This window comes from Ailuropoda melanoleuca, chromosome 8 (assembly GCF_002007445.2).
Source record: "Ailuropoda melanoleuca isolate Jingjing chromosome 8, ASM200744v2, whole genome shotgun sequence".
Lineage (NCBI taxonomy): Eukaryota > Metazoa > Chordata > Mammalia > Carnivora > Ursidae > Ailuropoda > Ailuropoda melanoleuca.
Genome location: NC_048225.1, coordinates 84724134 through 84740432, shown reverse-complemented (window position 1 = coordinate 84740432; position 16299 = coordinate 84724134). Strand labels below are relative to the sequence as shown.

The following is a 16299-nucleotide window of genomic DNA, read 5'->3' as shown; positions in this document are numbered from 1 at the left end:
GATCCCACCTCCCCGAGATTAGGACCCCAGCAGAAACCAAGAGTGCCATGCTCAACCCACCTAGCCACCTAGGCGCACCCTCACCCCAACTTTTAACTAGGTTTCCTGAACGTATAACTATCTCACTGCTCTTAACAGTCAATTAAAAATGGGAAAATAACACGTTATAATTTATGGGAATGAGTAGTGGCTAATTGTATTTGCGCATCATCCAAGCATCACTGATTTTTTTTTTTTTATTTCCAAAAGGCTAGATAGTTAATTGAGAGGTTGATTCAGTGTATCAGTCTCATTATTTAACACTAGCTGGAAACCAGAAGATGAAAAGGGTTAGATTTTAGCATGTGGATTCTATGGGAATTTTAATAAGAATTTCTAAGCATGGTCTGTGCTCTTGAGACAGCCTAAAAAAAGGAATCTTCAAAGTTTGAAGAATTATATTAAATGACTGTATTACTCTTCTATTGCTGTCTAAGTTATCCTAAAACTTAGTGGTTTAAAACAACAATAAAGATTACCTCACAGTTTCTGTGTGTCAGGAATTCAGAAGTGGCTTTCTGGGTGTACTGGGTCCTGAGTCTCCTGAGGTTGCAGTGAAGATATCAGTCGGGGTTGCTTCCGCTCAAAGGCTTGATTAGGGCTGCAGGATTAGCTTCAAAGCTGGCCCGCTCACATGCCTGGCAGTTGGTTCTTTTTTGGTAATGGGCTTCAGTTCTTCACTGGTGGGCTGCTCCATGGGCTGCTTGATTGTCCTCATGATATGGTGGCTGGCTTTCCCTAGAGTAAGAGAAAAACACAAGCCACAGTGTCTTATATGACCTAGCCACATAGCAATTCCTATTGGTGTCACAGGCCAGCTGTATTTACCGTGAGAGAACTACATAAGAGTGTAATTACCGGGCAACAGAGATCATCAGGAACCATTTTGGAGTCTGGCCAGCACAGGAACTCTCCCCTTTGAGTTTATATTTTGATTTTCATAAATCAACACGAATTTCACAGTATTATAAGTATAAAACATTTGTCATAGAAAACATATATGTGTTTTTCCTTTGATAGTCCACTATCTGTAGTGATTTTTTTCAATTGTCTTATGGGCAAGAGGTTTAAATTTAGCCTTATTTTGTATTCAAAGTAACATAAGATGAACATGGATCAGTTTAAGTTGTAAAAGTTAACATAAGTAGTCCTTTGCCTCTAAACAGTTCATTTAAGGGGCACCTGGGTGGTTCAGTCAGTTAAGCATCTGCCTTTGGTTCAGGTCATGATCTCAGGGTCCTGGGATTGAGCCCCACATCGGGCTCCCTGCTCAGCGGAGAGCCTGGTTCTCCCTCTCCCTCTGCTGCTCTCCCTGCTTGTGCACTCTCTCTCTGTCAAATAAATAAAATCTTTAAAAAAATTTTAAAAATTTTCTTCTTTCTCTTTATATTCATTGAATCATTCTAAAAGTTTGATTTAGTGAGTACTTGCAATTGCCTGCTTTCCAGCTTTTCTCGCTTCAATTGTTTCCACGTGTGTCACTATCAGGACTAAACTGTCCTTTGGGCTTTGCTGCTAGACTCCTTTTATATCTTCCCGTCCCAGCCGACCTGATGAGGTTCCCATTCTCTGGCCTTTCAATTCCAGCACAGGGTGCTTCTGGTACACGCTAAGTTGAATGGAGGGTGTGTCAGGAAAATGAAGACTTAGAACTAACTGGTTTTGAGGCATAGATTGGGCAAAATACAGTAGTCCTGTAGGCAGTTGAAAATGGTTTTCTGAAGCTTGAGAGAGAAGGTCATGGCTAAAGACACAGTTTTGAGAGGTCATTCCTAAAAAGGTGGTAGATGAAATTGAAGGAGAGGAGGAGATCATTATGAGGCAGACTGTAAGTGAAATAAAGTGGAACAATGAGAGAATCCTGTTGTCTTGGGAATGATTAGAAGATGGAAATCATTTTGTAAAATTTGAGTCTTTATAAAACTGAGCGAAGACGAATTTCTAATGTATTTTGTTGTGGTGGTGGTTAAAACAAAAAAACACCTAATGTGTTTTTTATTTTAGCTTTTCAAAATGTCCAACAAAGAATCTTGGAGCGAAAAAGAGAAATCTCGGAGAAAAGTCAGCACTGCATCACCCAACTTTGACGTAGAAGTAAGAATTTTGATTTACGGATCCAAAGATGCCTTTCTTTGCAGTTCATTTTTGTGTAATGAAAAAAACACCTCAGTTTTAAAGTGAGACATGTAAATGTTTTGTTTTGCCCTTCTGACCCCAGGAGAAGGAATTTGTTTTTCCCGTTCTTTCCCCTCTCCCCCATTCTTTACTTGCATTATTTTGATTCCTCACAACTGTATGAGGTAGGTACTATTATTATCCCAATTATACAAATGCCAGAACTGAGGCTTAGAGAGGTAAGTAGTTTGCCTAGGCATTCCTGACTGGACTGTAGGCCTCCCCAGATTCTCCTTTACACAGAAGTAACTCACCATTAGATCTTTTTGCACATCGCCTTTGTCGTTTACTGAGCATTGAATAAAGTTATATGCTCATCAGTCAGAATGGGTTATCCTTTTCGGGGAGGCTAAGGGTAGGGAATGCATGCTCACCATGTTCCTTCTCTGTTACTCTCCACACACTGCCTTAAAGAGTATTTTACTAGATGAAATTTAGGATATTCTATTAATTGAGCTGAGTGTTGTCTCCAGGAAGCAAGAATGCAACATGACTGATGTAACCAAAACAAACAAACAAAAGTCCCCCTACAATTAGTTTTATTATAAACTCTATGAATAGTCTGCATAGTGCATCAGAATTAGACAATGTTCGTGCTATAACACCATCCAAGATGAGAGACTAAAGTTGAGCAAAGGTGAATATTCCCTACAGAAGTGATTTCTGTGGTAGCAGATGAGTTCATAAGGCTTTTAGACAACCCAGATAAAGTATTCTAGGGATCATTACACTTTTTGGTGTTTGTTCTTTGCTTACTAACTTTCTGATAACTAATTTGGCCTTCCAGGTGTAGGGATAATTGGAAAGGGGGTCATACAGTACCATGGTGTCTTTGATTTATATATTTCCCAATTTGGCACTAATAATTATCATGCCATTTACAATTCTCCTCCTATTCTCTCTTAATCTACTTGAATCAGACTTTTTCAGGCCATCACTTCTTCAAATATGCTTTCATCAAGGCCAGCAGTGGTTCCATGTTGCTAAATCCATTGGTCAATTTTCAGACTTCCTCTGACTTGACCCATCAGCAGTACTTGACATAGTCAATTCCAACTTCTCCTTGAAACATTTTCTTCACTTAGCTTTTGAGAAACCATATTCTCCTGGTTTTCCTCTACATTGGTGACTGCTTCGAAGTGTCCTTTGCGATTCCTCCTCATCCTAAACTACAGCTTTTCAAGTGCCCAACTTCATTTACCCAATTTAGAAGTTGCCATTCCATTCTTCCATTTGGGTGGGCCCAAATCCTGGTTGGCATCCCCAATGTGCATCGAGTCTATCAGCAAATTCTATCAGCTTTCTCTTAATAATATAGAGTCTGACTACCTCCTCTACTATCACCACAGTCCAGACACTCAGCTAGACACTCAGCTTGCTTCCCCAGATTGTTCCAGTAGTTTCCAAATTTATCTCCCTGCTTCCACCTTTGCGTCCCATTGTTCTCTTCTCAACAAGCCCCCAGAATGTTCCTATTAAAATGTAAGTCAGAGCATGTCACTTCTCTGCTCAGTACTATCTGATGGTTACCCTCTTCACCCAGAGTAACAGCTGAAGTCCTCAGTGGGGCCAACAAAACAACTGACCCTCCCCATCTGGCCTCCCTCTCATTCTCCCATTGCTTTCTCCATTTTGTGGTTCCTTGCTACTATTCCAGCAATCCAGGCACATTCCTGCCTCAGGGGCTTTGCCCTTGAACGGAGAGCTCTTTCCCTAGATATCTACATGGCTGCTTCTTCACTCATTGGGGTTTCCAGTCAGATGTCAGCATATCAGTGGGGCCTTTTCTGACTACCCTGTTTAAAATTGCCGCTACCTCCACGCCCACCTCCCAGCCCTTCCTGCCTTCTTTCTCTGCCTTATTTTTTTTTTCAGTGCATCGTCTGACACACTAAATATATTACTTGTTTATTTGTAAATTCCTGCCCAAAATTTTAACCTTCATGAGGGCAGAGATTTTGTTTTTTTCACTAATTTGTCCCCACTGTCTAGAATGTCTTTGGTACATGGTAGATCCTCAAAATATGTTTGTCCTGGGTCTACTGAATTTTGGATCCCCTGGGAAATGACTGGATATATGGTTTTGCTTTGTAGAAGACTGAATCCCACCATGGCAATGCCTCCTCCCAACACCTTTATTGAGCTGTCAGCTGGCCTTCTGTTGTCGCAGCTGTGTCCCATCTCATCTCTAATTCAAGAGCACCTAGATCTTCTGATTTCTATTTGAATCTTCCTTCTAGTTGAGTTTCCTTCCCTCTTACCAAAGTTTGTGTGCCTTTAAACATTTTCCCCCCTGAAGTTTATTATGAATGTAGAAGGAATGTTAGTTTATAATAACAATGATTAAGTAATGCTGTCTTACACTGTGCTTTATTTTGTGCTTTTCTTTCCTTTTTTCCAAATGGCATTCTTAGGATAAGACAGAGAAAAAAACTTCAAGTTCAACAAGTTCATCTTGCTGTGTAAGGTCTGTTTCATCAGAGAAGAGAAAACTGGTGAGTGTTCGTGTACTGTAACTAACTCTAGACATTATTTATATTAATGTTTTAGTATGTAATTAGAAGGTTTATGATATAAATTCCCCCACTACTTTTCCACTTACTTTTTCTTTGTTTTATACTTTGTGATAGCCAATAAAAAGAAAACCAGTGTATCTTCCTTCTACTCACCAAAAAGCATTTATCAAGTTATTTCTTTGTCCTGATAGACCCTATCATGCAGGGTTAGACAACATGGATATAATTAAGAGAGTTTTTTATCAATTAGCCAACATACAGTACATCATTAGCTTCAGATGTAGAGTTTAGTAATTCATCAGTTTCATATAACACCCAATGCTCATCACATCCCGTGCCCTCCGTAATGCCCATCACCCAATTACCCCATCCCCACATCCACCTGTCCTCCAGCAGCCCTCTGTTTGTTTCCTAGAGTTAAGAGTTTCTCATGGTTTGTCTCTCTCTCTGACTTCTTCCCATTCAGTTTCCCCTCCCTTCCCCTATGATCCTCTGCACTATTTTTTATATTCCACATATGAGTGAAACCATATGATGACTTCCTTTCTTTGATTGACTTATTTCACTCAGCATGTTACCCTCCAGTTCTATCCACATCGAAGTAAATGGTAAATATTCATCCTTTTTGATGGCTGAGTAATATTCCAGTGCGTGTGTGCGTGTGTGTGTGTGTACACACACACACCACATCTTCTTTATCCATTCATCTGTTGTTGGACATCTGGGCTCCCTCCACAGTTTGACTATTGTGGACATTGCTGCTATGAACATTGGGGTGCAGGTGACCCTTCGGATCACTACATTTTTATCTTTGTAATTAGTAGTTCAATTTCTGGGTGGTAGGGTAGCTCTATTTTCAACTTTTTGAGGAACCTCTATACTGTTTTCCAGAGTGACTGCACCAGTTTGTATTCCCATCAACACTGTAGGAGGGTTCCCCTTTCTCCGCATCCTTGTCAACATCTGTTGTTTCCTGCCTTGTTACTTTTATCCATTCCGTGAGGTGGTATTCATTGTGATTTTGATTTGTTGTTTCCTTGATGCCAAGTGATGTTGACCATTTTTTCATATGTCTGTTGGCTATTTGTATGTCTTCTTTGGAGAAATGTCTGTTCGTGTCTTCTGCCCATATCTTGACTGGATTATTTGTTTTTTCGGTGTTGAGTTTGGTAAGTTCTTTATAGATCTTGGATATTAGCCCTTTATCTGATATGTCATTGGCAAATATTAAAAGAGTTTTTAAGTCTTTTCCCATATATGATTATATTTGGCTTTATAATATCCTTTGGAGGTAGCCAAGGCAGATATGTGTTTGTGTTTTCAGACTCAGAAATTGAGATCCAGGAGGTTAAGTGACTTGTCCAGGGACACAAAATTGTTTACAGCAACAGAGCCAAGTCCAGAGTCATGCAAATAATTACAAAGACATTAAATGCATGGGTGGTTGGTGAAGTACTCAGGACATTCAAGTTGTAGTTAGGTGTATGTTGGAATAGCTACATGGTTGTGGGTAATAAGAGAGAGTAGTTGTGAAAATTGTGTAAATGCAGAATTCTGTTTTAAGAATTTGTTTTTGTATAATGACACTGCTGTTTCAATTTATTGTTTCTATATTAACATTCTTAAAACACAGCTTTCAATATAATACTCCTCTGTTGAAAAATCACTTTTTAGTTTGTCATTCCTGACCCGCTTAAATTTGGTCACACCTTAACTAGCCAGTTTTGTTTTTTCTTCCTTAAAACAGCCCTTCTGCTTCTAACTAGGCTGGTTTATTTTCTCTCCGCTGAATTTACATCAGTCATCTCCAGCTTCTTAGAATGCCTGAGCTTTCTTAGCTGAGAAAACCTTTTTCTTTAATTCGTTAATCTTCATTCAGTCTATATTCAATCTTAAGCATGTATTTTGTCCACCTCTTTTCCTAAATATTTTCCAACTTCTGGTGCTTGATGTTTTGAACTCTTTTACAACTTACTGTATATTCTTCTGCTTTGACACTTAGGTATGTCCTTTCATTAGACTATTTGTACATATCCTTCTTCTCTCTATTCTTTAAAGTCTTCAGGACAGGAGCCATATCCTGTTTCTCTCTTACTTCTCTTGTGCCTAGGCCTGTATCCTCAGAGCACGTGGAGGGACAGACTGGTAGAGCAGAGATAGCAGACAGAGCTTGTTTCAGTCCTTGCTCTGCTGCTGACTTGCTCTATAAGGTTGAGTAAGGTATTTTCTCTTTTGGAGCCTCATGTACTTTATCTGTAAAATGGGGATGATGATAATACCTGCCTCATAGGATTATTGGAAAGATTAAATAAATTATTGTGTCAGCCTACTCACTAACACATAGATACGGAAAAAATATTGCCTCCCAGTCTCTTTCTCCTGTAACTATAGTGTCAGTGCACAATTTCTATTTCCTAAATGATACATTCTTTTTTCTTTCAGAAATCAGATCATTCAGACATTCCGTACTGTGATGTAAAAAGAAGACAAGAACTGAAAAGGTAAAATACTCCTTTTTGTTGATATCTTTTACTTTTAGGGGCTTAGAATTGTGAGACTAAATATTTTGATTTGCAGAATTTTTTATTTATTGTGATTAGTACTGATTTGTATGCCAATATTTATAGCTATAGCACAGGTTATGATTATTGATTTTTTTTGAAGATTTTATTTATATATTTGAGAGAGGGAGAGACACAGCAAGAGAACACAAGTGTGTGGGGAGGGGTAGAGGCAGAGGGTGATGCAGACTCCGTGTTGAGCAGGGAGCCCGACTTGGGGCTCCATCCCAGGACCCTGGGATCATGACCTGAACCAAAGGCAGACATTTAACAGACTGACACCGAGACGCCCCTGATTATTGAATTTTTTAAATATTAGTGTAGATTTAATAAAAAGTTGAGTGAAATAAAAAGTCTGTCCCAATTTTGTGTTACGTAAATGGCACTTTCAAGTAAAATGCAGATTTTTATCTCCGGTGATTAGATTTTGACAGATCCTTATGAGATACATAACTTTGTTACATAGAGTAATAGAAGAAGTTGTGTGGCTGGTTTAGAAATGTTATAAATTAGGGGCGCCTGGGTGGCTCAGTTGGTTAAGTAACTGCCTTCGGCTCAGGTCATGATCCCAGCATGCTGGGATTGAGCCCCGCATTGGGCTCTCTGCTCAATGGGGAGTCTGCTTCTCCATCTGCCCCTCACCACCGCCCCCCACCCCCTGCTTGTGCATTCTCTCCCTCTCAAAAATAAATAAATAAAATCTTAAAAAAAAAAAAGAATATGAAAATGCTCAGAGGACTGCAGGGTCCCATTAAAATTTTTGAGTTATGTTTTGTGTGGTATTCTCCTGGTTTTTCTTTAATACATTTGACATCTTAAACATGGTATACTATTAGAAGCCAAAGTCCTATTAAAATTTCAAGTTTTATTTTATCATTATTTACTAACAGATAAATAATGATGGGCGGTCTTTTTGTAGGCAGAGATAGAAAGAAAATAAAATCCGATGAAGACTCAGGTGAAACTCCTATAAAAACTCTGAGGTGTTTATAGTTTGCTCTTCCATAATTATTTGAGAAATCAGCTGTTTACTGTCTCTTTCTCCCCTCTCCAGACTGTAAGCTAATTGGGGGTCAGAACTCTATTGGATGTGTCCTCCATGGCCTCTCCAGGGCCTAGCAGAGTGACAGGCACTTAGAAGGCACTCAAGGATTTATTCATATAAATTAATACATTGTGTTTCATTGCAATTTTTTCACTTTTCTTTCTGACTACAAAGTAATATCTACTTGTATGAAGCAGGAAAATATCACCTCAAGCTATTGCTACTTCTAACATTTTAGCATATTTCTTTCTCGACTCTTTACTGTATTTAAATTGTTGAGACCACATTATACATACAGATTTGTGTCCTGCTTGATTTTTGCGTGATATTATATCAATATGTTTTGTTAGATCATTGAAAACTTTCATAAACATCATTTAAAATGAACTTGATATTCAGTCATATTTGGTAGAATGGCATATTTCTTAGTCATTTCCAAAATTTTAATATTTACCCTGTTACCTTACTTTTTGCTATTATAAATAATCCTGAATTTTAAAAAAGATTTTAGTACATTTTTAATTTTTTTCACGTTGGTATAGATTTCTAAAATGGAAATTACTAGGAAGTTAAAGAATATGAACATTTTTAGAATTCTTAATTATATTATCAAATTCCTTTTTGAACTCTTTTTTTTTTTTTTGAGAGAGAGAGTGCAAGCTGGGTGGTGGGGTGGGGGGGGGGGGGGGGAGGGGCAGAGGGAGAGGGGGAGAGAGCAAATTGTAAGCAGGCTCCACACTGAGTCTGATGTGGGGCTCGACCTCACCACCCTGAGATCATGACCTGAGCCGAAATCAAGAGTGAAGCACTTCATCAACTGAGCCACCCAGGCTCCCCACCTTTGTGGAACTCTTATATCATTTTGCATATCAAACATGAGAGGGTCCATTTTTCAACCCCTTGCCAGTATTTAATATTATTTTAAAATCTTTGCTGATTTGATAGAAGAAAATGGTATGCTGTTATAATTAGAATGTCTGTGATTACTAGGGAAGTCAAACTTTCCCCCCCAAATATCTATTAGCCAATCCATTTTTCTCATTAATAATTTTCTGTTTATATCCTATTCTATAGTCAGTACTTTTTTTTTTAAGGTTTTATTTGTTTATTTGAGAGAGAAAGAGAGAGAGCACACAAGTCAGGTGCGGGGCAGAGGGAGAAGCAAACTCCCTGCTGAGCCTGATGTGGGGCTTGATCCCGAGACTCCTGGATCATGACCTGAGCCGAAGGCAGACACTTAACTGACTGAGCCACCTAGGCGCCCCGCCCAAGTTAGTACTTTCTGATGAGCTTTTCATTTACTAAGGCTAATAAGCTGTTACATAAATAACAAATACTGGTTTCCAGTTTTAAAAATTTTATTATTTTTTTGGGGCGCCTGGGTGGCACAGCGGTTAAGCGTCTGCCTTCGGCTCAGGGCGTGATCCCGGCGTTATGGGATCGAGCCCCACATCGGGCTCCTCCGCTGTGAGCCTGCTTCTTCCTCTCCCACTCCCCCTGCTTGTGTTCCCTCTCTCGCTGGCTGTCTCTGTCTCTGTCAAATAAATAAAATCTTTAAAAAAAAATTTTTTTTATTATTTTTTAATATGCTAAAGATTTAAAGTAAATAGTCATTTATGTATTTATTTTTAAAACTTTATTATTTAAGTAATCCCCATACCCAATGTGGGGTTCAAACTCATGACCCCAAGGTCAAGAGTCACATGCTCTTCCAGCTGAGCCATGCAGGCTCCCCATAAATAGTCATTTACATTTATTATTTTCCTTTGTGATTTTTTCCCACCGCTCTTAAGTTTAGGAAGCTCTCTATTAAGAAATAAGATAAATATTCCCTTTTTCCCCTATGGTTTTTAAGGGATTAATATGAAGTGTAGCAATTATGGTAATTATTTTGTACTTAAGTATTTAATCTATATGGAATTCATATTGTCTGGTATTATATAAAGCTATAAATTTGGTTTTTGTCCAAATGGACCAGTTATGCCAACACCATTTATAATTCTTTCACTTGTTTCTTAACATAGCCATTTCTTTTTATGAAGTTTGTATCAGACCAGTTCTGTCATTTCCTAACTGAAATAATAGAGTGCAACATTATGTATAATTACGTATAATTGCAGTGTAACTTGGTTTTCTGTGCTGCTTTACAGATTGAATATAGAAACTGACCCTCCAGGAAGGAGACCAAAAATCAGTTCTTCATCCCAAGGCCCTGTTAAACTCCGAGAAGCATCATATTCAAATGCTAATCAAATTATTTCACAGAGTCCTTCTTCACATGGAACTAAAAAGGATCTAAGTAAATGTGTAGATTTTAAAGATATTAAATTAAGAAATGTTAGGAGTAAGCCTGACCATGGAATTAAAAACCTTAGCAGTCCTAAGATGGCCAAATATGTAAAACCTAAAACTGAAGTCCCGGCAAGTGAAAAACAATGGCCTCATGTACTCGCTCAGAGGGAGAAGGTGAAAGAACTCAAGGAAAAAAGGCACAAGAAATTTAGGGATAGTTCTAAAAAATGTGTTTTGGAGAAATGCAAGAGAATTCATTTTTCTCAGGATTATAATTCCAACAAGATAATTAAGGAACCCCTTGAATCTAGAAGAAAGAAGATCAGTTTCAAAATCCCAGTAAAATCCCATGATACCATCCAGAAGCTTGTAGAAGAAAATGTCTTCACTTTAGAGTCTAACAAGTCAAAGACTAAGCAGGAGAAAAAAGAAGGCCTGGAAGGCTCCCAAGTTTCATTAAATTTGATCAGGCACAAAAGTGAACGTTTATTTTCAGATCCTACGTCTAAGCAGGCTGTTCATGAGTGGAAAGGAAAAAGCCATCATGAGCATCAAGAAAGTGATTCAAGATCCAGGGAAAACCTAATCCAGGTAAGGTGGTGCAAAATGAGAAGATATGTTTTAGGAAAGAATTTTAATAGGGTCGGGTTTGAGTTGTTTCTATTACCAATAACAATCACAGAGAGCTGATTCAGTTTAGACAGGAAGCTATGTGTTAGTTCCTTTATCTTACCTCTTTAATTCCAGCCTCCTTAGGAAGCTATTCTGGCAAGTATCAAGGATCCATAATAGCAGGTGATGTGTGAAAAGGTGGAAAGAAGCAGTTACAGACAGTCCTTTCAGAAAAGCACTGTGACTGTTTCTTAGTCTCCTCTGTAACCCTGGGTACTATAGAACATCCAGGGGTCAGTATTCTGTGAATACCTATTCCTTTAACAATTATTTTTGGAGTGCCACTGTATGCCAGGCACTGCATTCATGGTGTTTTCTTCCAGAGACTTCTTCATGTGAGGAGACACAGAGGCAATCCATCACCATAAGTCTGATAAGTACTTATCACTTAACAGGTGAAGACAGAGATGGGAATAATAGCTTTGGTACACTGTAGATGAAATCCTTAAGAAAGGTTTACTGGACGGGGTATCATTGAACCTGAGAGCTAAAGAATGAAAAGGAGTTACTCAGGTGAAGGCCGGTGGGGGTGGGGAGAAGCAGGGATGTACCCGGCAAAGGGTACTACATATACAGAAATCCAGGTTGGAAAGCTTGGCACATCTCTTTTGCTTTTAAGTTATGTAATAAATCAGCATGTGTGGGCTAATTTGAGAACCTCATCTTTATAGCCTTGTTTGTGTGGCAAATAACATTATTTACCTTTAAGAGAACTTTAGAACCTTTGGAGCTTCAGAACTTCCGACAGACTGAAATTTACAGACTGCTTTTAAACAGGGCTGGTTGAGGGGCACCTGGGTGGCTCAGTCCGTTAAGCGGCCGATGCTTTTTTTTTTTTTAAGATTTTATTTATTTATTTGAGAGAGAGAGAGAGACAGCCAGTGAGAGAGGGAACACAAGCGGGGGAGTGGGAGAGGAAGAGGCAGGCTCCCAGGGGAGGAGCCTGATGTGGGGCTCAATCCCAGAACATTGGGATCACGCTCTGAGCGGAAGGCAGACGCCTAACGACTGAGCCACCCAGGCGCCCCAAGCGGCTGACTCTTGATTCCAGCCTAGGTTATGATCTCAGGGTCGTGGGATTGAGCCCTGCATTGGACCCTGCGCTCAGTGCAGAGTCGGCTTGTCTCTCCCCCTTCACTCCTCCCCCACTGCTTGTGCTCTCCCTCTCTCTAAAATAATAAATAAAATCTTAAGGAAAAAACCAGGGCTGGTCGAGCCTACCTCCTTTTAGGAATGAACACTATAGACTGCAGTATAAGATACTTCTTAGGAAAAACAGAGGGATTTTAACTAGGAAGGCTGGAAGAGCTGGAGAGAGTACTTTTCATTTGGTGAACTTGAAGGAGTCCAAAGAAGAAAATAATTGAGGTTGTTCTTTTCATTGGTTTGTTAAAGGAAAGCTCCAGTTTTCTAGTGTTATAACCAGCTCTCTAGCGTAAAATGTGAGAACGAAATTTGAAGTTGGGAGCATGTTCATTGAACATCTGTGTGACATTGCGTGATGTTTGTTCCCCGTACTGTGCGTCTAAAGAACATTGTAAGCAATCCCCAGCAGTATACTTTACCGTTTCTTTTTTTTTTTTTTAAGATTTTATTTATTTATTTATTTGACAGGGTGAGAGAGCACAAGCAGGGGGAGCGGCAGGCCGAAGGAGAAGCAGGCTCCCCACTGAAGAGAGCCCCATGTGGGGCTTGATCCCAGGACCCTGGGGTCATGACCTGAGCCAAAGGCAGATGCCTAACCAACTGAGCCACCCAGGCGTGCCTACCTTATAGTTTCTTTTAGTCTCTAAATAGAATTACCACATAAATCAAAAGAGGTACATAGCATGAATATTAAGTTGTACAAGAAGCAATTTTTTACATGATTACTTTCTAGTTATTGGAATTAAAGCTCTATCAGCTGTTCCTTTGATAGCAGTCTTATCAGACTTAATCATTTAGCCACAGGAGCAGCAAGTAAATATTGTTCTTATCTTGAGTATCTCTTTAGCATACTATTGACATAGCTAATCTTCTTAATATTATGTTTGTTGTTTTCTTCACAAGTTCCTCAATAGATAATTATCTTCCTAAAATGATGAGTGTACTTTACAAGGAAATAATTGTTATTTTCTGAATTTGGTAATCCTGTTATTTAGTAATTCAGTTATGCTTTCCTAAGAGAAAATAGCTTCTTTTGTTTCTTTTTTTTTTTTTTTAAAGATTTTATTTATTTATTTGACAGAGACAGAGACAGCCAGTGAGAGAGGGAACACAAGCAGGGGGAGTGGGAGAGGAAGAAGCAGGCTCACAGCAGAGGAGCCCGATGTGGGGCTCGATCCCACAAGGCCGGGATCATGCCCTGAGCTGAAGGCAGACGCTCAACCGCTTCTTTTGTTTCTTAAGTTTTATAGTCCTTTGATGGAGACCCCTTTGTTTGCACCCTCCCCTCACCATTGCAAACTAATGTTCTAAAGATTTATGGTTTATAGGACACTTTTATAAACAGCATCCCACTTAATCCTTACAGGCCTATGAGATAGCAATTCAACAGTTTATCAAACATTGATTAAAGCTACCTGTTATGTATTAGGTACATTTCTAGGTTCTAGGGATTTAGAGATGAATAAGATGGTCTTTACCCTTGGGAAGTTCCCAGGGAGGCAGATTAGTAGACAAATACAGTTGTAATTTAGTGAAATAATATTAGAGCCCTAAGAATTGGACTTGTGTTAATAGCAGTTTGGGGGTGAGTTCAGGAAAGGCTCACCAAGGTGGAGATTCTTGAGCTTGGTGGGGAAGCGTGTGTAGAGCAAGGAATAAAGAGTCCTACCAGGATAGAGGGCCAGTGTCATAATGGTACAGCCATGAGGTTGCATGACAAGAGCGTACGTGGGCCCTTAAGTTGTTCAGTATGACTAGAGTTGAGATGTGTAGGAAATCTATGTATAGGAGAGGAAGTGGGAGAGGAAGCCAGGGTTCAGACAATGGGTTACTTTGTATCCCATGGGAAAGGTTTTGTTTTGTTTTATCTTGTATCCTGCAGATGGTATGGAAGGCCATTGAAACATAATCAGGGAAGCGGAATCTGGTTTTCAGGTCAGAATCACTCCAGTAGAGAAAACCACTGTCACTCTCATTATTGATACTCCCGTTTGCCATCCCCAGGGAAGGCTGTATCCCAATCATTTACTTACTAAATCATGGTAAGAGGAGGGAAACAGTTAAATACCTGCTGAGACTTTCTTTTTTAATAGGGGGACGTCTTCAGGAACAATTGGCATGAACTTCCTGGTTTGAAAGAGTGATAGAAAATGTATTGAAGTCCCTGGAAGTGGCCTGTGGTCAAAGAGAGTGAAGGGTAGTAATGACCTAAGTAAACAAATAGCAAGACTTCAAATATCAGGAGTTGCAGGAAATTCTGATAAACTCTAGCTTGTTTGGCACTTCTTAGTTAGAGAGAGCCTTAAGGATCTGGTGAGATTTAAAGTCAGAGGGAGAAGGGATTGTAAAATCCAAGGTCATGGGTCAGTAAACCTATGTGTGTGATGTACATGGTGTTATATATACCATGCGAGGCTGCTGTTGGGGGGTTAGGATGGCAGCCAAATTCCCAGTAAAGCAACGAACGATACACTTGTCTGAAGAGATTATATAATTTATACCGTATATAACTGCCTGTAAAATACATGTGAGTTTGGTGTTATGTTGGAGAATTCTTAGACGATGATATGGTTCAGTAGTGGCTTTTGCTGAGTTCCCTGTTACCTGTACAGAGGGTTGGTTAAGTCTCATCTACTTAGCAAAAGTGCCAAAGAAAACTTGGAATTAGTAGAGAGATTTTCAACCTCTGCTAAAAGAGAAAATTAAAACACAAACCTCTGGCCCTCATGTGGAATACAACTATGCAGTTTTCAGCTTTCCGCCTTCAGCCATCTCCTAATCTTCAGGTTCCCTTTTTTTGTCATGTCACTTTTAGAAATGGGTCAGCTACTTCTGAGTGAAAAATTCCCGCCACTGAAGGCCAGCTTGTTTACCTCGGCCATGGTTCTTTCTGTTTCTCAGGGTGGCATGTAGTTCTATTCTTAGAACATGAGTATTTTCAGGAATGTATATATGAAAGAGTAAACTTTAAAGATTTTCTGCCTGGGGCGCCTGGGTGGCTCAGTCGTTAAGCGTCTGCCTTCGGCTCAGGGCGTGATCCCGGTGTTCCGGGACCGAGTCCCACATCAGGCTCCTCCACTATGAGCCTGCTTCTTCCTCTCCCACTCTCCCTGCTTGTGTTCCCTCTCTCGCTGGCTGTCTCTATCTCTGTCAAATAAATAAATAAAATCCAAAGGAAAGAAAAAAGACTTTCTGCTTTGTTTCATTGACTTAATAGAATGAGGCTTTTCTATTTTAGGGGCAGTTTCTCATCTAGGGGCAATTGCCCCAAAGGGGGCATTTGGCTGTTGACTTGATGGAGACATTTTCGATTGTCAAGATTGGGAGGGAGTAATGCTACTGGCATCTGTTGGGTAGAGGCAAGGGGATACTGTCAAACAGCATTATGCACATCATACCGCCTAAAACAGAATTATCCAATGCCAAATGTCAGTAGTGCCAAGGTTGAAAACCCTACTCTAGGTAATATGCTTCATTCTTAACTAATAAAATTACTTTTCATTTCAGAGTTTTGAAGCTCCATGTTCTTCAGCATCACTTGAAAGTATCCAAGATGCAGATCAAGAGGTTACTGATATACTTATTTACTTTGAATATTTCAAATTAAGTCAAACAGTTCCTATATTAATAAATAATGACTATAAAAACCTTGGTAATTTGAAAATAGTGATATCTCAAGTCAATGTGTAAGTTTTACAAAGTTATGAAAAACTAGTTGGAAAAATATTTACATTTAATTGATTACCTTTTTGTCTCTGTCTGATAAGCTCTAAAGTGTTTTGAATAAAGAGCATGGAGCCTATAGCCTATAAATTACACGAATCCTGATTTAATGTTATCATACTTTTGCATG

General features: G+C 39.3%; 1 protein-coding gene across 5 annotated transcripts in view; it reads left to right on the top strand.

Annotated features, from left to right (window-relative positions):
• SWT1 (SWT1 RNA endoribonuclease homolog) overlaps positions 1-16299 on the top strand; it is a 98666-nt gene that overhangs the window by 1276 nt on the left and 81091 nt on the right. For all 5 annotated transcript variants that reach the window (XR_004627274.1, XM_011227018.3, XM_019801378.2 and 2 more), the window contains exons 2-6: positions 2044-2133; positions 4629-4709; positions 7173-7231; positions 10487-11219; positions 15954-16013. Coding sequence is in view for 4 of the 5 variants with exons in the window: in XM_019801378.2 (XP_019656937.2) it covers positions 2044-2133; positions 4629-4709; positions 7173-7231; positions 10487-11219; positions 15954-16013 (1023 nt within the window). In the remaining variant the exon portion in view is untranslated. The remainder of the gene's footprint in view (positions 1-2043; positions 2134-4628; positions 4710-7172; positions 7232-10486; positions 11220-15953; positions 16014-16299) is intronic.